We start from the raw sequence: 24,199 nt of genomic DNA on the forward strand, positions 1-24,199 counted from the left end.
GGGAAAAAAAATAGAACATATTCATCTCCCCCAAATCAAGAAACTTCAAGAAAGAAAGAAGAAGTAGAAAGAAAGAGAAGGGTTCGGCCATGGCTCCCAAAATTGAGCCATGGAAAATTGACCAAGAAAAATTATTTTCTTCTAGCTTTTCTACTAATTGGAAGTTCCTCTTTAACATGGAGAGGTTGTTGAAGCAAGCAAACCATTCACTTGTGCAATTTCAACCCTAGCCGAGCAAGAAGATGGATGGGAGAAGGTATGGTTTAAGCTTCTTTTCATATGATATAGATGGTTTGTATATGTTGTAGAATGAATAAATGGATGAAATTCATGAAAATATGTGTGTGGAAGTGGTGGCCGAAAATAGGGGTGGTGTTGTGAGATGTGATGAGTTGATTTTATTTAGCATTTTGATTGTTGTTGTGTTGTGGATTTTATGATGTTAAATGAAGATTTAATGGCTTGAAATGAAGTTGTAATCGTTTGTGGATTATGGAAGAAGTTAATGTGATATTAGTATGGTTCTTTATAATTACAAGAATAGAGTTGCTAATGTGTAGGTTGTAAATGTAATTCATGATTTTGAAGGTGAGACATGTGGTTGGAAGATTGTAAGTTGGGTTATTATGTTTGAATTTGAAAGAAGGAAATGTGTTGTTATTGTCCTTATCGAATTTAGAAGGTTTCGGGCGAAGTAATGTGTTGATTGGGTTGTTTGGAACATTATGTGAATTGTTTGAAGTATTCTTGAATCATGTTAGAATGATCTCGGACTAACACTTGAATATGAGATCATTGGTATTGGCTTGATTATATGCGATTGAATTGAATATAAATGAAATGTCGTTGGATTGTGTGACGAAGGTTGTTAATGTTAGAATATATTTTGAAATAATTGTTGAAGTTGGAGATGTGATTGTTGATATTGTTGTTGATAATTTGGCCGAGTTGAATTCTCGGATTGTTGTTGATAAAATTGGCCGAGTTAGAATCTCGGGGATGGTGTATTTACAGGGGAAATGTTGCCAAAATTTCGGTAGAATATAAATAAATTCATTTGAAAGACTTAGACAAGTATATGTCAATGAATCTAATGATTAATAGGACGTGGGACAGGTATGTAAGGCTTACCCCTTCTTTCTTTTGGCATGGTCTTTGTGAAATCAATATGACAAAGTATATGTATATGTACGATTTCAAAGAAACTCCTATTCTTAGAGCCACTAGGATGGCTAACGTTCTTGATTTCCATAAGCTATTTCATATGGTTTTGATGCGTATCTATGATGTCCGAAGTTCTGTTTGATATGTTTCCGAATGGCATCCGAAAGATAATTGATATGACTAAAGTTTCGATTTTTAAATGCTAGCACGTTCGATTATTCCACTCAGTCTTTGATATATTTTGATACGTGCATATGGTTCCAAAAGCTCTATTTGATTTGATCCGTAACGATATCTGAAAGGTACTTTATATGATTGTTGCTTTGATTTTCCAAAAATGGCTTCTGAAACGTTCGTAGAAGGCTCTGTACTTCAAACGCTCATAACTTTCTTATACTAATTCGGATTGACCCGAAACTTGTTTCTGAGCCTTCAGGTGTCGGTAAGTATACTTGTCTATCGAGTCTTGATTTATATGCATATGGTTTCGCACTACTCCGTTCGTGCAAGTCTCAGTATGTCCTCCACTGCGTCCCGGGCCAGGGTATGTTCTCGTGCGTACTTCTCTGCATTGTTCACCACGTCCCTCTCACTTGCGGGCCGGGGCATGTTATATATGATATGATGACGGGGTGGTGGCCAGGATGGCATATGGTGACTCTATTCACCGCGTCCCGCAATAGAGGGTTGGGGCACGTTACATGCATACATGATACATGACATTGGCATATATGATTTCATTCACCGCGTCCCTCACAAGTGGGCCGGGGCACGTTATATGCAAATATGATACATGATGATGACATACATGATTTCATTTACCGCGTCCCTCAATGGAGGGTCGGGGCACGTTATATGCATATATGATATATGGTAATGACATGCATGAATTTACTCACCGCGCCCCTCACTAGATGGCCGGGGCACGTTATATGATATATGATGATGGCAGACATGATTTTCATTTATGATTTATGATGCCATACATGATTTTCAATTCAAAAAGGCAAGTGCTTGATGTCTTAAAAGTTCGTACTTGGTTCTGGTAAATCTCTGTTTCAGCTATGATTCTCTTTTCTGTATTCCATGCGTTACATGCTTAGTACATATTCCGTACTGACCCCCTTTCTTCGGGGGCTGCGTTTCATGCCGCGCAGGTACACCCAGATGAGTAGAAGTCATTACAGAAGATATTCCAGCGGAGTTGGAAAGCTCCATTTCCTCCTGGAGTATTGCCGAGTCCGAGTATATGTGCTATGATTTCTGATCGAAGTTAGAGACTTTGCAGTCAGAGTCGTGGGTTTAGAATGTCAATGTTGTAAGCGGCTCCATCAGCCGATGTGTCATTCTGTATTATGTGATAAATTCCATATGATTACAGATTTTGTTTGATTTGAGAACAAAGAAAAAAAACATTTCTGAAAGCCTTACTATGTATTTCATGTTTATTTGATTTAAAGGTCCAAAGAGGTTATATGTGTATTAAGAGCCAGAGCGTTCGCTCAGCTATAAATAAGGGTCGGGTGCCCATCACACCCTAGCGAGATTAGGGTGTGACAAAGTGGTATTAGAGCAGGTTGTCCTAGGGGTTGTCTGCAAAGTCGTGTCCGGTAGAGTCCTGTTTATGGTGTGAAGCGCGCCACATTTATAAACAGGAGGATACGGGGCATCTAGGGATTGTTGACCTTCTTTCTGTCTTAGATCGTGCAATAGAGTCAAGTCATAGGAAATGAAATTCCTCATATAAGCCTAACATACGACGGAAGAAGTGAGTGGCGATATGGAAAGTCACAGGGGTAAGTATTGATATATTTGTTCTGTTACCTGAAACTAGAAGCTCTGGATTGCTGGAATGTGATATATAGCCGTATGCTCTGTAAGGCATTGTTGGTATTTATTGCGTACAAATTTGAATGGTAAGAATTTGTAAAGGAGACCCGGTCAGAATTTTTCAAAATTAGGTTATTTGATCTAGAACACCTAATAGGAAGAGCGTGGAAAGGAAATATCGTAAAAGGATAATAATTGGGATGAGTTGTTTCAGAAAGGTTATAGATTTGGTATGACATGAAGAATAATAGTGAGAAAGACGATTAGCAGCCCAGAGGATTAAAATGGATAACATTCGAGGTTTAGTAAGAACAAGGTCTACTGGAGGATTCAGGGAAGGTCGACAATCAGTTTTGCTGTACATCATTATGTAAGGATGGTGAGTGGAAAATCCGAATAGGTTGATACCTAAAGTATTCATAAGTAACGGCGATGAAGGTATATTTGCTACCATCGGGAATTTGGGAATCTGGGACGAAGGATAGTTATACACATAAGTGAAAAGTGAACACTGAAAATTGAAAAGGGTAAAATAGTAATTATAATGGGAAAGACGTGTTACGAGAATGTCTCGGAATCTGTAAGACTTTGATTTGCTCCAGATCATGTAATAAAGGTCATATGAGGAAGTGGACGCGATTATATCAGCATTTAGGCACCGGATTCCATCGAAGTTTCGAGGTTAAGCGTGCTAAGGTGGGAGAAATTTTAGGATGGGTGACCCCCCTGGGAAGTGTGCAAGAAATTCTATATATTCCGACATAAGAGACAACTGAGAAGTTAGAGTGGCCTAAGGGAAACTAGAGTATACGGGATGGTTGGAGACCACAAAAGGCCATATAGGACGAGAGAGGCTAGACTGGAGAAAAGACAGAGAGTGCATCACAGCTCTGGAATTTGGATAGGCTTGAATAGCGTTTTGAAGTATTTTGTGAACGAGTTGGCATTGATTATATGAATACGCATGATATCCCCGATGTGATTATATTGACGGGCATGTGATGTGTCTCCCAGCAACCGGTGCTACGATATGGAAGACATCAATCGAATAAGGGTGCTGAAGTTCAAGTGACAGCAAAAATAGATGGTATGAGTGTTACAAGATAAGCTGCTATTATTTTTTTTTCGCTAGAGGTTAAGATGGGAAACTTTAATACAACGATATTTGGAAAAGAAAGAGTGTGAGTAAATGGAAGGCAAGGAGATCAGATGTCGGGAAAAGATGAAAGTTAAGAAAACCTTAGTGAGTGAAACCCCCGAGAGAAATTACCGGTAAAAGTACGAGACTATTTGGATAAAAATTCAAAGGTAGGCATGTGAAAAGGATAAAGTATGGTAACATGGAACAAAAGAGGAATATGTCGAGTTCGAAAACCAATTTCAATAAGTAGGACTGAAGGAATAGTGACTATGACGAGGGATGTGAAGCAAGAAAAGAATGATTAGGCCTCGCGACGATGCTAGGAGATTTAGGTCCTTGAAAGGGATATAAAGGAATAAAATGTGCAGTTATATTAATGTGGTTGCCTCGGACATGGAAACACTTTCTTAAAAGGATGACTTGAGAATAAGATGGATTTGCGCGTTTAAGGCAAAATTTCACGAACTTCAGAGCCGATGCCACAAATGGCAAAAGAAGAAAAGTGTCGAGGAGGAAGGAAAGTAAGGAAGGTTAGGGATGAAAGTAGGAAAAATATACTAACAGATTAGTCGAAGGAAGAGGAGAACCTTTGGGAGCAAAACAATTGGAAATCTTTAATTATAGGAGTACGAAGGATACTTTGACAAGTTAGTAATAGGAACCCGATTACGTATGGAGGAAAGAATAAGGATGATGGGACGACATTGTTGATTGGGAAAATCAATGGTATGGAATGGGAATTCATGTGAGGTCTGAGAGATTTGATCTTAAAGGAAATGGAATGAAATATAAGGGACGTACATGGGAGACCGCTCGGTCATAGCATCATAAACGCAGTTAAAGGTTCGATGAACAAGGATAGAGAGAGTGTAAACAGTAAGGCTTTTGTGCGAAGAACAAAAGCAGCGAAACGCTTGAGAAATATGGACGCACGGTTATAACGCGAGCGCATAGTTAAGAAGACTTACGAGTAAGTGAGCTAAATGTGCGAAAGGATTAATAGTGGATAGGAAGATATGGAAATATTGACAAGAATGATGATATAGGCGCAAAGGAAAGAAGAACTTATGGTAAAAAGTTTCGATATGTTGTGCACAGAGTTGGAAAGAAAGATGAGAGGTAAAGAAGAATCGAAGACCCCAAAAAGGGACATAGTAAATCTCAACGTCTCGATGAACTAGTGAGTCCAAGACACCGTTAGTCACAAAATACAGAAGTATGAAAAGACGAAAAGAAGGCATCGAAATTGGATGCCATTATCAGTATTCTGGTTAAATACGAGGGTGTAAGCAGCAAAAAGATAGACAGGCCAGACTATACAATAATGGAACTCAGCCTTGAGAAGAAAATGAAGGGCGGTAGGTAATTATCGAAGACAAAGATACTCGGAGATTGTGGCGTATAAGGAGCCCCATAAAAGGGGGGGGGGGGGGGGGAGAGACCATATTATATTAGGCTGAAAAAGGAATCACAACATTTTTAAGCGCCAAGAAAGGAAATTTATTAGCTCGGGACCAGAGTTCGAAATATGTCGGCACATCAAAAGGATACATTGAAGAAATAGAAACGAATTGACAATGAGTGTACCGTGTGGCCGACATAAAGGGAAAGAATGAAAGATACCTTAAGAGAATGCTTCTTGCCAACATGAATTATGATATGTTTATGTCATGATTTGAATCCCTCATATCGGGCAAACTGGCATCGTACCTAAGTACGCAGTGATATGTTTTAAAGGGTAACAAAGACAGTAAGAAAGGTCTACAAGCTAAGTGCACAAAGAATAAGGGAGAAAATGATAAGATCCAAAGGATATTTCGGACAGCAACGGCAATTATAACGAAAGTATCAACAATTGGTAATCTGGAAATTTTTGATGGAAAGAAAGAACGCGGTGCCTGTGAGTGAAATAAAAGAGGTCACCGGATACTAGAAAATAATTCATGGACCTTTAATTATACAGAACATGAAGATATACGCTATGAAATCATATGAACCATCGACGTGAAGCGGTGCTCGATTATATTTGTAAGGAATCCACACCGGAAAGCCAACAAGGAATAACGATGGCTGAAACGAGCGCCAATACGAAGGCGCAAAAGACAAGTATACTTGTGTCGAGAAATGCGAGGGAAGGAAGCAAAGAAAAAGTTGTAATAAGAACTTAGAGATGTTGCGAACTAAGAAGTTAAGTGAACTCGGATCATAACCTACCATAAGGACAACTGGACTGCGAGTCTGTCCCGCCACCAAAGTCGTCAACAACTGTACGACCTCCCTCAACGTCCTATCCTCCGCCCCTGGCTGAGGAGCTGGAGGCTCGGGCGCTGGAGCGTCTGGAGCTAATGATGGACCTGCTCCAGGCTCCTCCGGTGGTGTAGCAGAACCCTCCGACTGGGGCACAACATCGGGCAAATCCTGAGCACGAGCCCGGGTAACTCTCTGTACCTGACTAGTCTCTCCTACCACCGCCTTGCCCTTCTGGGCAGCCGTTGCCTTCTTCGGAGGCATCACTGAAAAACACAACAACCGGTCAGAAAAGAGTCATCCTAATAGCACAGCTCTATCGCACGATCTAAGATTCAAAGAAAGGTAATACCCTAAATGTCCTGTAGCCTCCTGTTTATAGATGTGGTGCACGAAACACCGATAAACAAGACTCTACGAGACACGGCCTGTAGACATTCCGAGGACAAACCGCTCTGATACCCCTTCTGTCACGGCCCAACCCCGTAGGCCGTGACTAGTGCCCGAACTGGGCACCCCAACACACTCATCCAATCCGAATCACATACAGATAGCGTATACGGGCACAAATATCACACGCTACCTCAAATTATATCAAACTGTCTTAGACACATTTCAACAAAACCATATATATATATATATATATATATATATATATCACTACAAGAAAAGTGACTTTTAGCGAAGGGATAAGCGATCGTTAAAAGTCCAAATCCGGTCGCCATTGGTCAACAACGACCAGAAAAATTTCAGTCGTCGCCGGTCACTAAAAGCTCTGTCGTTAAAACTTAATGACTGGATTTCTAATCCGGTCGTTAAAGATCCTTTAGCGACGACAAAAAATCCGGTCATTATACTTCCTTTTAGCGACTAAATTTTCCCTTCGTTAATTTTCATTGCAGTCATCAAAACCTATATAGGTGACATCAAATGTTGTTGCTATAAATGCTTTAGCGACAGGATTTTACCTTAGCTAATTATCTGATAACTAAACTATTTTGCAGATCATTATAACCTTTGCTAAAAGCTATATTAGATAATTATGTACAATTTTCTTGTATTCATATCAAAATTCAAGTCAATACAAAGAATTAACGTCTAACATTATAAAAGTATATCCCTTCAAATCATATGACATTGTATTTGTCAACTCCTACCAAAAGAGAAAATAGAATTAAAACATGTCTAAATAGGAACATCTTAAATAAACCCGTAAACAGTAGCTTTCTCCTGGGCTTCAACTAATTCTTGACATTTTTTGTGCTTCAAATTGCTCTGTACTTTTGACATTTTTTGTGCTACGAATTGCTCTGTACTTTTGACATTTTTTGTGCTTCAAATTGCTCTGTACTTTCTTAAGAGGAGATGCTCTTCCAATTTCAAATTCTTCATACTGTTAAAAAGACAAGTTCATGTCAATTTAGTAACAAAATCCAACTAGCTACTACTTCCCTTTTTAAAAATTAGGCCTTAGTCTGTGCCCTATTTCCTACAGGTATTAAAATGCAATTCGAGAATCAACATTCACTATATGACAACCCACTTAGCAACTTGTCTAATTGGAATGGTCAGATACTATTATTCAGGCCTCTTATATATGACTCATCATTTAATTGAGGAAAGCAAATTAAAACATCAAAATTTGGCAGCGCTAATGTTATAAAACTTGAAATTGTGCAATGCATGAACCAGAATAAAGCTTTTATAAATTTTACGAACAAATCAACTGATCTTACCAAAACCATTTTTAGAGTTAGCAACAAAGAAATATAAAATAATTCCATAAAAGTGCTTCTCAAAGCTAAAGAACCACCAGATAGGTAAAATTATTCTAATAACAAATCACCTTCTCCCAATCATGATTTTGAAAGCTACAACTAAAAGCTGGGCTCATGGAGAATGCAAATAAAGATATCAAATACTGCTAGCAGTGAGTTCTTCAAATTATAGGAAGGCTTTATCCTTAATAAAATATATGAAAAAAAAGCATGTGTTGATGCTATCACCTGAGAGAATTATACAAGGCTCAGTAGATGGAATAGGATAAAATTAGAATTCTTGAATTTTTTTTTGTTGTTGTTGTTTAAACAAGATATTTTATTTATATATCAAGTAGTGGGTACATGCAGATTGCTACCAGCTATGGATCCTACATCTAGGCCAACCATATCATTAGTATATTTATAGTAGAGCTACTACTAGTCTTGAAATTATTAAGGAGAACTAACAGAAAGAATGTACCATCAGAAAATTTAGCAATTGTGTTTTATGTATTATTTGATGCATTAAACCAATATCGATCAACTACATCTCAATCTAAAATCATTTAAAGCCAGCTATATGAACACACTACAATTTTATAGTAGAAAAGAATAGATATGATCTGATAAGTACCTGCAAGTCTCTGCGACTCTCAGATCTGCATCTCATAAAGCTTCCTAGTGTATTTTCACTCGTCGACCGATCCAACTGTCCTGGCATGGAATGAGTATCACCAAGCTGTAATCAAGTACCCAGAGACGCTGCAATCACATGATCAAATGTCAATCACTTTTCTTTTGTTTGTCAGTAAAACACATTTCACGTATATATACATGCTTTTTTATTTCAACAGTGTCATATCTATTTGAAGGAAAATATTAATCATCCAGTTACTCTATCAAATAAGTTGAAATTGTAATTCAAACAAAAAATACATACAAGGACGAATACCGAACCATTCAACTTTAAAAACTAGTAAGAGGTCAGTAGGGGCCAACACGAAAATAGTTCAACATTTAGTTGAATGCTGATTAAAAATTGATAGAAACAGCACCACAAAGTTTAGTAGCTAAAAATTGGCCAAAACACCCGTAGAGTTGTAGACTTGCAGTTAACAGAGTTACATTCAACCAAAGAAAAATAGCTGCATTAAGTGCCATGGTAGTTTATATGTGAAGTGTAAAGCTAAATAATAACAAAATGTTGGTAGTTCATCACCTGTACAAAGGTAGAAACTGTAAACCCAGATCTTGAATTCTGTCTTTTTATCCCTCTTCTATCAGTGGAAATTTTAGAATATGTAATAAAAAATAGAATGAGGTGGAGATCACTGCCTGTAAATGATCAACATGTGATATTTAACTTTAGCAATTTCCTAAGTTTTGTGAAAAAGAGCAAATGCCTAAAGCAATCGTTCAACAACATCTGTTCATTTATATAAGGCTATGGAAAGGCACTTTCAATAGTTAGTCCTGCAGCTCATTACATGAATACTCCAGCATGACATTTGCCTCACCATAGAGACACGGAATCAGAAACTTCAATCCTAGCCACGAATAAATACCTTCAACTAATCACTTGAAATGCATAGACTAAATTCTAAAGTGATGAGGTGTCAACATGTGGCTATTCTATTGGATGTCTGCCAATTCTAACCAAAAAGAAATTGGAAGACTAAATTGATATACAGAGTAAATGACCTCTCCCTAAATTTGCAATGACAAACCGAATTAAAACATTTATAAATGAGAGAAAAGGGCCCTTTTTTTCTATCTTACATGTCATTTGCTTACTTTTGTTGCTTCCCCCTTCCTTTTTGTTGTGCCCTTCATCCCAATAGCACCTTTAACCACACTCAATTTGAAAACAAGTTAATTGGCACATTATTATACTTTGGAACAAAAGCACATGGAGAACACTAAATTAGGTAATAAGTATGAATAGGACTTGGACCCCGAAGTAAACAATAGTTAAGTAGTTGAATGAGGATTCCAGGTGGAGATATTATGTAGATCAGCAAAGGTTAACAGACAAAATGAATATGGAGGTCACAATGAGAGGTGGAGTTTTTCGGCACATATTAGATTTAATAATGTACCATTTGTGGTGCTTGTCGTTACTCATGATTGGTGAATCTGCCTACTGTGTCAAGAAATCAACACAAGATAAAACAGAAATAAACTACCCACATACATCTTGCTTAACCAGATAACTCATTCTCTAACATCACATAAATACATACAACATCATATGAATAAGTAGATTCGTCAAAGGAACTTTACATAAGCCTCCTTACAGGTGAATTGAAAGCCAGAAGAATAATCTGCAGGCAATAAGAAAAAAATTAGCGCAGAAGTTGCAATTTCAACACTCAAATCATAAATAAAGATAATTCAAAATAAATAAAACCTCATCCCTGCGAGGTAGTCCTATAGAGAAAGATGAGCAAAAAAAAAATAGCATAAAGAAAGAAGATAAAGAAATAGAATGAAGAAGTAGAAATGGCCAAAGAACGGCTGATTAGTTTCTCACGATACATAGCATGCCTTATTGAAGATGTTCTTTATAAGACGAGCATCATCCCAAATAATCAAGATATTCTTCAAGGCCTGACAGTCGAACAAAAAATATACTGCAATACAAACAATTTGATATAAAATATAATCTCATCTGTGAAGGGTCATTTTTTATCAGTTGTTCTATTGCCTGAATTCATACTTAAAGCCTGGATAATCACAGACAGTCTATTAGTATTTTCAAATGGATACAAAGAAACATAAGGACATGAAGCAGCTTAATCCATTAAACGACTATTATGCATTCTCACATGGTTCAAAATAGAAAGCAGAACATTGTAGTTTTACAAACCTTCAGGACTCAAAATAGGAAATAGAATAGTGGAGTTTTACAAAACATCAAGAATTCTTTTCTTTTTCATCTGTGTAGAATTATCTAACTCCTTTAACTCAACATCCTTTTTTGCACGTCAAAAGAATCACGAGGACAAAACTTTCAAACAACATGCCAGCCTTCGTTAGAATGATCATTAGCATAAAATATTTCTGATGCTTGGTTGGCTAATACAAATGGCTCATTTGTTTTCAAAATTCGCTGCTGATTAACATTTTCGAATCCATATCCAACATCAATCAGATACCTAAAACTAAGAAGACATACCTTTATATGATCAGTGTTTCCGGAAATGCGAATCAAGAAAAAGCGACAAGGTCCCACTTTGCTTAAAGTGTGAAGCAAGAAGCGATAGATGGTCGCTTCTCCTCGCTTAATAACACCGACAGTGATCTTCGGTATAATTAAGAATATCCAAGTTTGAGGCAAGATTCAAGAAACAATAGTCCAGCAATGCAGGGACACAGACCAAAAAATTGAGTCACTCACTTCAATAGTAGACAAATCAAGATAAATTCAAGATAAAGAAGTCTTAAAATGTCCCATTTCCTACGCTACTAATAATTTGCCTGATTGCTTTCCTTGTTGGGTAATGTAAATAGCTCATAGAGTAAAAACAAAATGCACATTTTATATTTAGGCCCACTATTACATAGAATAGAACTATCCATTTAAATTTAGCCTTCACACAAACAACAAAAAGATCAAGGAATGATCACATTAGGGAGAAGAAAGAACCTATAAGATGTCACCTTTTTCATAAGAACTGAAAAATTCTCGAAAAGAGATTGTGCAAAATAAATTAAAGCATGACAAACCATCTTATGATGTGTTTCAACAAGTTGTAAACATGAAACATAATAATTCAGTGAAGCTAAAACTCTGAAATCAAGGATACCTAAAATGCAATAGATATAATTTTATATGATACTTCCTCCGTCCCATAATACTTGTCCACTTCCTTTTTTAAAAGTCAAACTATATAGACTTTGACCAACATTTTGAGATATATTATTTCACCATATTAATATGAGAAGAATTGTAACTTATAGTAGTACTTTTCGTGTAGTTTTTGAATATCTAAACTATAATTTTAAAATATTGAGTTGATCTAATCCAATTTAGCTCCGAAAATTAGTCAACTTGACTCTCGAAAAGCGAAACAGGACAACTAATATGGGATAGAGGGAGCAGCACCCAACTAGTTAAGCTTCCAACACCAAAACCACTATCCAATTATAAGGAAAATGTGCTTTATTCCTCTATAAGACACTAAATTTTTGCAAACCCAATTGGAGAAAAACTTGATTTTTTAAAACTTAGCATGAAACCAAAAGTCACTCCTCCATGAAGAAGTAGAAATCAAGAGTATAACACAACTAAAAAGCAGTAAGATAGAGATGATGATATGAGGATTGCACATTGAATCGACCATGCCACAATTCTTGTTTCCTACGCCCAAATTCCGAAAACCTAAATTAGGATAATTGAAATCGATAATGCCGCAAATTGTTGAACACCAACATCACCAAAGCAACACCATTATCCATATCTCTACAAGTGTGATCATAACCCTATTAATTTGAACCAAAATTAACATATGGAAAGGGTATATTTTGAATCTCACCTTGAGAAGAATCTCTAAGATGGATGCCGACATAAGTGAACCATCTTTTCTTCTCCCACACACTTATGCAACGGGTTGGTGATAAGCAGATCTCATTCTTTTACTCTTCGGAAGTAATCAGAAATGTGTGTGTTTTGACCGACGGTTAATGTTTTATTTTGGAGTGGGAGGGGGTGGGTCAGGGGAAAAGAAAAAAAAGGGAAAAAGAAGCGCGTATTTTTGTTGATTAAAAGTATTAACGACTGGTTACTATGCCTTCTAACGATGGAACATTATCCCCACGTTAATATTGAGCTAAACATTGGGTTTAACGACCGGATTCATGCCCCTTCGTTAAGAAGTGGTCGTTAAAAGTCATATTTCTTGTAGTGTATCAGAAGCCGACGAGGCTATCAAATGGCGCAACGGCCCAAAACATATACAAATGCCCGCCGACAAGGCTGCCATGGCGAGTGGGATCATACAAACACATCTGTACAGAAGTAGGCACAAACCTACATATACGTCTACAGACCTCTAAACAGACCAAGCGAATCATATGGCGGGACAGGACCCCGCCGTACCCCTGCACAAATATATACATATGCAACGAACGAATATATATACCAAAATGTAGGCTCCGGAATAAGAGGAGCACTCCAAACAGCAGAAGAGGGTGTCCTAAACTGGTGGATCACCAAACTGTGCGTCTGTACCTGCGGGCATGAAACGCAGCCCCCCGAAGGAAGGGGGTCAGTACGAAATATGTACTGAGTATGCAAATCAGAAGATACAGAAAACAAATCTGAGGCATAAACGAAATAGAAGTACAGAAAATAAGTGCAAGCCCAAAATATCAAAATGTTTACTTTCGAAATATAAGTCATGCATAGGGCACATAAAATATGGTCGCCCGCCCGTCGATGGCGCCATAACACAGCATAACACCAGAAGGCTTCAAATCTCCGTATCCCCGTCACACATCATAACACAGCATAACGCCATACACAGCATAACGCCAAATATAAGTGGAACCCGACCCTCTAGCGAGTGGCTCGGTGAATCATAAACACAGCATAACACCGGAGTATATCAAAGTGCGCACGACAACAGAACCGGTCCGGGACTCGGCGAAAGATATAACAAAACGCACGAGCAGAGTCGTGAGTAACCATATGTATAAAATCATTATCATGGACTCAATTATAAGTAAAATGACCATACTTGAGAATCGAAATAATAGTCATACCAAATTCTTTCAAGAGTCCTCCGAATTACATAAAGGAAAGTCGCGGGACCCACGGACGGGTATCGACCCGAGCCGGGCCCGCCTGTGGAAAACATACTCATCATACGCCATGCAAACTCCTACGAAAATATCGGAGCAATCCGAGCCTTTCTGTGAAAGATACGGCGTCCATAGTTACGGAATTCTTTAAAACAAAACTTTTTGTGCAACATTTGGAAATCAATTATTTCGAAGACATAAGGGTTCGTATTTCATCACATCAAACATACGAATGCCAAGAAATATATATATAAGAGTCATAACGTGCTCGGATTGCGAATTTAGAATTTCCTCGAGGCTCGTGACATAGCCTATTTATAACTAAGGCATGCCAAAAGAAGGAAGGTTTGAGCTTTACATACCTCGTACGCACTCCAAGCAAGCCCAACTCAAGCTAATCCCAACCTACGCCTCGGGCTCCTCACGATCTACAAATACGTCAACGAATATCAAACATTAGCCATAGGCACTTAGGCAATTTATTCCAAACTAACACTCAATTCTACAGAAATTTGGGCTGCATTTCCCCTGTAAATAGGCCAACCCCGAGAATTTAACTCGGCCAAATCAACAATAACAACAACAATAACCAACCTAGCAACCCCAATGACCAATCCGAAAGGCAATATAACATTAATAACTCTCTTTTACATCATTCAACAACATTCACAATATTCAATTCGACGGCTTACATTCAAGCCACATCACCGCTCATACATTTAAATACCAACCCGAACCCATACCAACAATATTCAAGGACATTTTAAACAATTTACACAATATTTCCAACAATCCAACAATTGCTCCAATTTTCCCGAAAACAGTCCCAAACCCGAGAACACAACCATAACCCATTCTTGTCATGCAATATGACCTACATTCGGCCAGACTACACATATACATATATTGATGATTCTTATTCTTTTCTCCACACTACACAACTAAATATGCTACATAGAATCAATTCATCAACTCAATCACAACACACACATCTACACGACCATACACACCATACACGGCTCACCTCTAACTTACTATATTTCACAAATTTCATCCATATTAACATACTACAACATGCATAAAACATTCACAACACATAAAACAAGATCAAATCTTACCTTTCTTCTTCAACTCCACAAATAGGCTAGGGTTTGCGATCTACTAGACGGATGGTTTGATCGCTCCAACAACACTTCCACGTTACTTAGGGACCTCCAATTGGTGGATTTGCACCAAAGAAATATTTTTGGGATGGCTAAAATTGGACTTGGTTTTTCTTGGGTTTGGCCGAGAGGTTGTTGTTGTTGCTCTTCAACTTCTTGATTTTTTTTTCTAAGTGTAGAATGATAGAAGATGACTTAGAAGTCATCTTTTAAGCTCCTAGATGAACTCTCCTAGTGTCCATGGCCCACACATGTGTTGGACCATTTAAAATTTGCCACAAAATGTGTGGGACCAATTTCAAAGCCACACGGCCAAACGGCCTATTTTTGCATGATTTTCAACTTCCAAGTATATGACTTTTGGTCCCAACTTTTCCTAAGTGTTCCATGCAAACAATTTCATGTACAACTTATGTCTCAAAATAAAATCGAAGGTCAAAAGTCCCGACTTCATGTCCCGGAATGGTCTTGGCCCTAACTTATCATAGTTAATTCGGATTGTCCCAATGTATAAAATACGGGACGTAACAACAAGTACTTAGGAATTCAATCCTAAGCTAGCATTTGTCTACAGAAATTTTGGCAGCATCTCCCCTGTAAATACAACAACCCCGAGAATTCAACTCGACCAAATTTATGAACAACCATATCAATAATTATTCCAACAATACCAACAATCAATTTGAAACATATTCTAACATTAGTAACCTGCTTTAACATAATTCAACAGCATTCCGTTTACATTCACCTCAACTACATACAATCAAACCAACGCCAATGCTCGCATACTCAAATACTAATCCAAAGTCATTTAAACAAGATTCAAGAACATTTCAAACAATCCACACAATATTCAAACAATCCAACCAAAACTCCATTCCACCCGAAACCTTCCAAATGCAACAAAAACAACAACAATACATTTCTTTCTTTCAAATTCATGAACCTCACCAACAATTCACATGCTAGCAACATTATTTCCATAAATACAAGAAATGATATTATAGTCACATTGGCTTCTAAAAGCACTCTCCAACACTTACAACTTCATCTAGAATCATCAAACTTTCATTATCAACATAGAATCCACAACAACAACAACCAAAACATTAAATAAAATAATTGAGTCATTATTCCTACACACAGACATATACACAGCCACCATACATACATCCATATTTTAATGAATTTTACCGATTTCTACATACTACAACATACACAACCATCCATAACATATAAAAGAAGATTAATTCTTACCTTTTTCCCTTAATTTCCCTCTTGGCTAGAATTATGGACTTGCAACAAAGAGAGGTCTTCTTGCTCCAACAATTATACCACGTTAAAGAGGACCTTCAAATTAGTAGGAATACTAGAATGAGTTCTAACTCTCATCTTTTATTTATCAAAGTTGGGCTCCCATGTGGGCCTTGGCCCACTTCATGTGGCCGACCACTTGGCCCCTTTTATTAAGCCCACTTCTTTTTTTTTTGCACTTCATGAAAATTTATTTTCCAAATTTCAAATTTTCCCTTAGCCTTCCTCCATATTTCCATGAGTCATCTTGCGAATTTCCCTTTTTACCCCTAGCCATTCTTAATATTTCCACATCAAAAATTTTCATAAACAACTTATGTATTAAACAAGATCAAAATATAGCCTTGTCCTTAACTTGTAGCAATTACCTTAAAATATCCGAATGTACAAAATACGGGATATAACAGTAAATCTAACCCTTCCTTCTTTTTTGCATGATTTTGATGAAACAAACAGACGACGTGTATATGACTCCAAAGAAGCTCCTATTCTTAGAGACACTAGGATGGCTAATTTTCTTGATTCCCAGGACTTATTTTATTATGTCTTGATACGTGCCTATGATTTCAGGCGTCCTATTCTGATATAATCCATTATGACATTCGAAGGGTATTGATATGATTATTGTCTTTATTTTCAAATGATAGTTCATTTAGATTATTCTATCGAGTCTCATATATGACTTAGTTTGCATATGGTTGCTAATTACTCTGCTCGTGCATGCCTCAATATATCTTTCATCGAGTCCCGGGCCGGGGTACATTTTCGTGCACAGTTTTACTGCATTGTTCACCGAGTCCCTCACTAGAGGGCCGGGATACGGTATATATATATATGGCTGAAGAAAAAAAAGCCTATGCCACTGCTATGGCGGTCAAAACCCCGCTATGGCGGTTTTTCGTAAGTCTTTCGCAAAATCTTGAAATCAATCTGAGCCCTCCCCCCCCCCCCCTACACAAACCACATATGCACACATATGTAAAAATATGCTACGGACTCACCCGTGGCTTAGGAATTTCTAACGGAGGTCTAATTTGCCAAGTCAACCCCCAAACGGATAAAATCAATTTTCTAACCAAGTACCGAAAATGCAACCAAATGCCTCAGGAATCAAACCATCCACCCAAACACGTCATAAACGACCCTCCTGATCTCACGGAATTGACAAAAATTCGAAAAATGTCCATTTACTCGAAAGTCAACTATTGGTCAAATACTTTCCCTTAAGGATTCTAAATCCTTCAGTTTTCACTGGAATCACTTATAGTCAAGGGAATTGGTCAACAGGGGTGTTATATCCCGCATTTTGTACGTTTGGATAATTCAAGATAATCGCGGGAAGTTAAGGACAAGGTTATATTTTGATTTTGTTTAGCACACAAGTTGTTCATGAAAGTTTTTGAAGTGAAAATGTTAAGAAAGGCTAGGGGTAAAAATGGAAATTCGCAAGATGACTCATGGAAATATGGAGGAAGGCTAAGGGCAAATTTGGAATTAGGAAAATTAATTTTTCATGAATTGCAAGACAAAACAAAAAAAAAAGAATAGTCTTGAATAAAAAAGCCAAGTGGGCCGTTTGTATGGCGTGGGCTTGGCCCATATGGAAGCTTAATACATAATTATAAAAGATGACAAGCTCATCACATTTTTCATCTTCAACTTAGAAAGTTCAAGAAACTTGAGGAGAAAGAGAAAAGGAGAAGGCCTATTCGGCCAAGGAGAAAAAATTGGGGTTCAAAAATTGATCAAGGAAAAATTATTTTCTTCTTGTATTCCAACCAATTGGAAGGTCCTCTTTAACATGGAGTGGTTGTTGGAGCAATAAAACCATTTATTTGTGCAAGTTCACAACCTTAGCCAAGTCAAGAAGTTGAGTGAAAAAGGTATGTATTCAATCTTCCTTTTCACATGTTATGGATGATTTGTGCATGTTGTGGTATGTGGAAATTAATAAAATTCATGAAAATATGGATGTTGTGTGGTGGCCGTGTGTGTGTGGGGTGTTGGCCGTGTATGTATTGTAATGTGTAGGGATGATGAATTAATTTTATCTAGTATTTTGGTTGTTATTGTCATGAATTCTATGATGAAAATGAAAGTTAAATGATTCTAGTGAAGTTGTAATGGTTGGAGAGTTGTTTTAGAAGTTAATGTGATTTTAATGTCACTTTTTGTAGTTATGGAAGGTAATGTTGTTAATGTGTGAATTGTTAGTATAATTCATGAATTTGAAAGGAGAAAATGTGTTGTTGTTGTTGTTATTGCATTTGGGAAGTTTCGGGTGGAATGGCATATTGGTTGGATTATTTTGAATATAGTACGAATTGTTTGAAGTATTCTTGAATATTGTTTGAATGGTGTCGGATTAATACTTGAATATGTGAGCAATTATGAATTGAACGTAAATGGAAAGTCGTCAAAGATTGTAGAAAGAAGTTGTTAATGTTAGCAAGCGTTTTGAATCGATTGTGGATTGTGATGCTTCCGGTGTCGGATTGGGATGCGTATTGATGCAGCATGGTAAGGTTATTTCATATGCTTCGAGGCAATTACGGAAATATGAGAAGAATTATCCAACTCGTGATCTCGAACTGGCTGTAGTCATTCATGCCTTAAAGATGTGGAGACATTATTTGTACGGTGTGCACGTTGATATCTATACAGATCATAAAAGTCTTCAGTACATTTTCAAACAGAAGGAGTTGAATTTATGGCAGAGGCGGTGGTTAGAATTATTGAAGGATTATGATGTGAACATTTTGTACCACCCCCGGAAAGCAAATGTAGTAGCCGATGCGCTTAGCCGACGATCGATGGGTAGTTTATGTGAAATCCCTCCAGAAAGGAAAGAGATGGTTCAAGAACTTCACCAACTAGCTAGTCTTGGGGTACGTGTAATAGATTCGGGTGATGTAGGGATTAGTATCAATGATTCCACAACCTCGTCCTTGGATACGGAAGTGAGGGAATGGTAGTATGAAAATTCTCAGTTATGTCGTTATAGAGACGCATCTCATGGGAAAGAAAAGTATCCGTTTGAAGTTTCCATTGATGGAATTCTTAGATACCGAGGCAGGCTATGTGTGTCGGATGTGGCGAAATTGCGCCGACGAATTCTAGAAGAAGCTCATTGTTCCCGGTATTCTATTCACCCAGGTGCGACCAAAATGTATCATGATCTCAAGATGATGTACTGGTGGAATGGCATGAAAAGAGACGTAGCAGAATTTGTAGCATAATGTCCAAATTGCCAACAAGTAAAAGTTGAACATCAGAAGCCAGGAGGCATATTGCAAGCAATAGAAACCCCCACTTGGAAATGGGAAGTGATCAACATGGATTTCATTGTAGGATTACCCCATTCCCGTGGCAGGTATGATTCTATATGGGTGATCGTGGATAGACTGACCAAAGCAGCCCATTTTCTTCCAGTTAGGACCACGTACTCAGCAGAAGACTATGCAAGGTTGTATCTCAAAGAAATTGTGCGAATCCATGGAATCCCATTATCTATTATCACAGATAGAGGAGCACAGTTTACAGCTAAGTTCTGGAAGTCTTTTCAAGAAGGTTTGGGCATGCAAGTGAAGTTTAGCACGGCATTTCATCCGCAAACTGATGGGCAGGCCGAGCGTACCATTCGAACCTTAGAAGATATGCTACGGGCGTGTGTGTTGGATTTCGGTGGTAGATGGGATGATCATTTACCCCTTATTGAGTTCGCATACAACAATAGCTACCATTCGAGTATACAAATGGCTCCATATGAAGCTTTATATGGAAGGAAATGCAGATCTCCAATCGGATGGTTCGAAATAGGAGAAGCGCAATTAGTTGGCCCTGAATTGGTCCAACAAGCAATAGAAACAGTTAAGGTGATCCAAGATCAGTTGTTGACAGCTCAAAGTCGCCAAAAGTTCTATGCGGACAACCGCCGACGAGACTTGGAATTTCAAATTAATGATTGGGTATTTTTGAAAGTGTCACCCATGAAAGGAGTGATGATATTTGGTAAGAAAGGGAAGCTAAGTCCCAGATACATTGGACCCTACAAAATCATTCGCAAAGTGGGTCAGGTAGCCTATGAATTGGATCTACCTTCGGAGCTTGAATCAGTCCACCTAGATTTCCACGTTTCAATGCTCTGCAAGTGCATTGGAGATCCCACCAATATTGTCCCGATAGCCGATGTGCAAATAGCGGAAAAGCTAACCTATGAAGAAGTGGCTATTGCCATCCTGGATAGGCAAGTGCGAAAGCTTCGAAATAAAGAGGTAGCGTCAGTCAAAGTATTATGGCGAAACAACAACCCGGAAGAAATGACTTGGGAAGCGGAAGAGAGTATGAATTCCAAGTACCCACACTTATTCCAACCCCCGGGAGAGATCCAAGACGAAACGTCGACGATATGAGGTATGTACGTTTTATTTTTATGCTTTTAGTCGTGTGTGGCCACGGATATGTTGATATTGTGATGTAGCCCTGTGAGGCGATGATATTATGGGTTGTTGTGACAGGTTGGTAGTGTCAAATTATAGGGGAAACTCTGGTGAAATTCCGTAGAATCCCGAGTGTTTAACATTCGAGGACGAATGTTCCAAAAAGGGGGGAAGAGTGTTACACCTCGGAAATTTCTCCGCGAACGTACAATGAAAAGTTGCAGGTTGCACTTTGACCCAGTTGGTCATAAAGTGGAATACGACCCGTAAAGTGATTTACAGACCGTAAACTGCTATCGTCCTCCAACCTTTCTAAAATTTCAACTTTCTGTCAAATGCCTCAAATGGTTAAAAACAACTTGGAATACAGACCGTAAATTGAAATACGGCCCGTAAAATGAGTCGTAAATTGCCATGATCTCCAGTATACCTTTCTGGTTTTGATATGCTTAAATACGGTCGCGAAGGACGGACCGTAAACCAGAATACGGCCCATAAAGTGGGTTTACGACCACTGTACACCTTAGTCACTGTTCATTCCGGAATAAATTTTAAGTCATCAAAAAGAGACCCAAGCCCATTCAAATCATTTCATCTTCACGATATTTCTCTCTAGAAACTCCTAGAATACCCTCTACTCTTCAATTACAAGAACTCAAGGGAGATTGGTGATCAATTACATGAGACCCACGAAATCAAGTGTGAGAATCACACTAAAGTTCATCCTTCTCAAGAAAACCCAAAAGGAGTGAAGTAGGATTTTGGTGCTAGAGGATTAAATCCATTCAAAGCTTGTTCAACCATCATCTAAGGTAAGCTTCATGACCATTTCATGTTTTTTAAGGTATTGGAAGGTTAAGATACCCGAATTGTAGAAAAGCATAGCAAATGGGTCATAAATGAGTGAATAGTGCCATGAGTGAATGGTAGTTGAATCGAATCATGAATGTTAGTGTGTTGTGAGTATGAATACATTATAAATGACATATAGACCATGATATAAGTGTGATACATGAGAAAATACGATAGCGAACCCAAAACCATAAATGTGGGATAAATGAAGAGAAAGGGTGGATCATGGTCATTGTATATGAATGATGATTGTTGATTGCTATATTGTAATTATTGTTGTGGGTGTTGGAAGTTGATATGAAATATGGGAAAAGTAGTATAAACAAAGGAAGTGCTGCCCAATTGTCTCTAGACATAGTAGTGCATTCTTATAATTGATTAACAAATGTTAGTGTGAATCCTCTTTTGAAGGTAGAGGCATGACATTGAAGGAGAATAAACGAACGCTAGATTGCTTAAACGAGAAAGGTATGTGAGGCTAGTCCCATCTTTCTAATGGCATGAATCCTATAGTGCAACTACTTTCTTATCCACGAGCCTATGTCTATAGTTAGCTACACAAGGTAATGAGTTAAAGTATAGAAAGTCTAATGACGTTATTTATCTCTTACCCTCACCTCATATGCTAATTCCTTCGAGGTGAGGCAGGATGTCAATGATTGTTCCATAATGCAATCGGGGGATCACGACCTTACGTCACCCCGATAGAGTATGGTTGATCTTGAGCCTTATGTATGTATTATGATAAGCTAAGAATATTGTGATGAGCATATGATGATATTACTATTACACCGTGCCTATTTAGCCGGGCAGTCACCGCCAAGGCGGGCAGCTATATGATACACCATAGCCAAATGGCATGGGCAGACACCACTAGTGGGCGGCATGAGATGTTACCCCGGACACGGGAGGCCTGGATGCAGGCTCATGTTATGATTATCACACCGATCCGATACGGACGGGCAGTTATACATGATGCATATATGATATGATATAATGATGAGTATGAGTAAGACAGTATGATTTGTTTTTCTCATACGTGGCAGTTAGATTCTGATGTTCCATATGAGTGTCTTCTTTACATCATTGCTTATGCCTCTCATACTCAGTACAATATTCGTACTGACGTCCGTTTTCTTTGGACGCTGTGTTCATGCCCACAGGTAGACAAGGAGGAGAGTTCGATCCAGATTCGTAGTAGCTGTCAGCTGACTGGAAGCCCTCCATTGTCCCGGAGGTGCTTATGATTATTCTTTTGTATATATATATATATATATATATATATATATATATATATATATATATATAGCCATGTATATGCATTTTTGGGCATGACGGGGTCTTGCCCCGTCCCTATGTTCAGTACTCCAGTAGAGGCTCGTAGATACGCAGTGCGGGTTAGATGGTCTCACGAGGTTGCCACTGTATATATATATATATATATATATATATATATATATATATATATATATATATATATATATATATATATATATTATTTTGATAGCCTAAAGGCACATGTATGTGAAAGTATTTTGTGTTTTCATATGAAATTTGATTTTCCTACGCTAAGAGTATACAGATGATAAAAAGAGCATTAAATGAGTAAAACGAGCGACAAAATGAGTGGTGCTCGGCGATTAGCCCCGGGTACCCATCGCGGCCCCTAGTTGGGTCGTGACATATTCGGTGCGGTGCCTCTGGGAAGATCTAGTTTTTTTTTAATACAGATATATATGTGGATATTGTGTCGGATGATTCTCAACAAATTTCTTGTAAGCTTACTTTCCAACGGATTAACAAGATCATGTTTGTCACCATGGTCTATGGAAAGTGTGATGCAATGGAAAGATTAGCTTTATGGAATAGTCTTTATGTTCTAGCTGATGGGATGGTAGCTCCTTGGCTGATAGGGGGTGATTTTAATGTGTTCTTGAATGAGGAAGCGAAGATTGGTGGACTGCCAGTATTGCCAACTGAATATGAAGACTTGGTTTTTTGTATTAACTCATGTGAACTAATTGAAGCAGGTTTTAAAGGAAGCCCTTTCACTTTGAGGAATGGGAGATCTGATGGGCAGTGTATCTTCGAAAGGCTTGATAGAATGGTATATAATAATTTGATGCTGCAATGGTATGGTCTCATTGAAGTGGACCATCTTGCTAGGACTGGTTCTGACCATGCTCCTTTGTTGTTATCCTGTAATGAACAACAACAACAATTTATTAGGCCTTTCAAATTTCTGAAGTTTTGGGCAGATCATGAATCTTTCCAATGAGTCTTAACTCAGAAGTGGCATGCAGAAGAGGAAAAGAAGGTATTCTTATCTTTTAAAAAGAAAGTGAAGAAAATTAAAGCTGTTTGATCAGCATGGAGCAGGTAGGTTTTCAGGGACATATTCAAGCAGTTGACTATTAGAGAGGACATTGTGAGAATTAAAGAACAGTTGTTTGAAGAGTCTCCTACTGAAGTTAATAGAATGGT

General features: G+C 38.0%; 1 protein-coding gene across 39 annotated transcripts in view; it reads right to left on the reverse strand.

The window, feature by feature from the left end:
- Positions 1–12,909, reverse strand: part of LOC132643705 (uncharacterized) — a 32,446-nt gene extending 19,537 nt beyond the window's left edge. For 2 of the 39 annotated variants that reach the window (XR_009583713.1, XR_009583714.1), the window contains exons 1-7: positions 12,681–12,877; positions 11,321–11,446; positions 10,426–10,466; positions 9,922–9,986; positions 9,362–9,477; positions 8,777–8,904; positions 6,350–6,648 (exon numbers count right to left, since the gene is read on the reverse strand). Coding sequence is in view for 2 of the 39 variants with exons in the window: in XM_060360243.1 (XP_060216226.1) it covers positions 8,821–8,904; positions 9,362–9,477; positions 9,922–9,986; positions 10,426–10,466; positions 11,321–11,446; positions 12,681–12,713 (465 nt within the window). In the remaining 37 variants the exon portion in view is untranslated. Of the gene's footprint in view, positions 1–6,349; positions 6,649–7,412; positions 7,776–8,776; positions 8,905–9,361; positions 9,478–9,921; positions 11,447–12,680 lie in introns of those variants that run through there. The other 37 variants (XR_009583744.1, XR_009583743.1, XR_009583748.1 and 34 more) reach the window with 37 other exon arrangements.
- Positions 12,910–24,199: the final 11,290 nt, after the last annotated feature.

The sequence above is a fragment of the Lycium barbarum genome, chromosome 6, assembly GCF_019175385.1.
Source record: "Lycium barbarum isolate Lr01 chromosome 6, ASM1917538v2, whole genome shotgun sequence".
Taxonomy (NCBI): Eukaryota; Viridiplantae; Streptophyta; class Magnoliopsida; order Solanales; family Solanaceae; genus Lycium; species Lycium barbarum.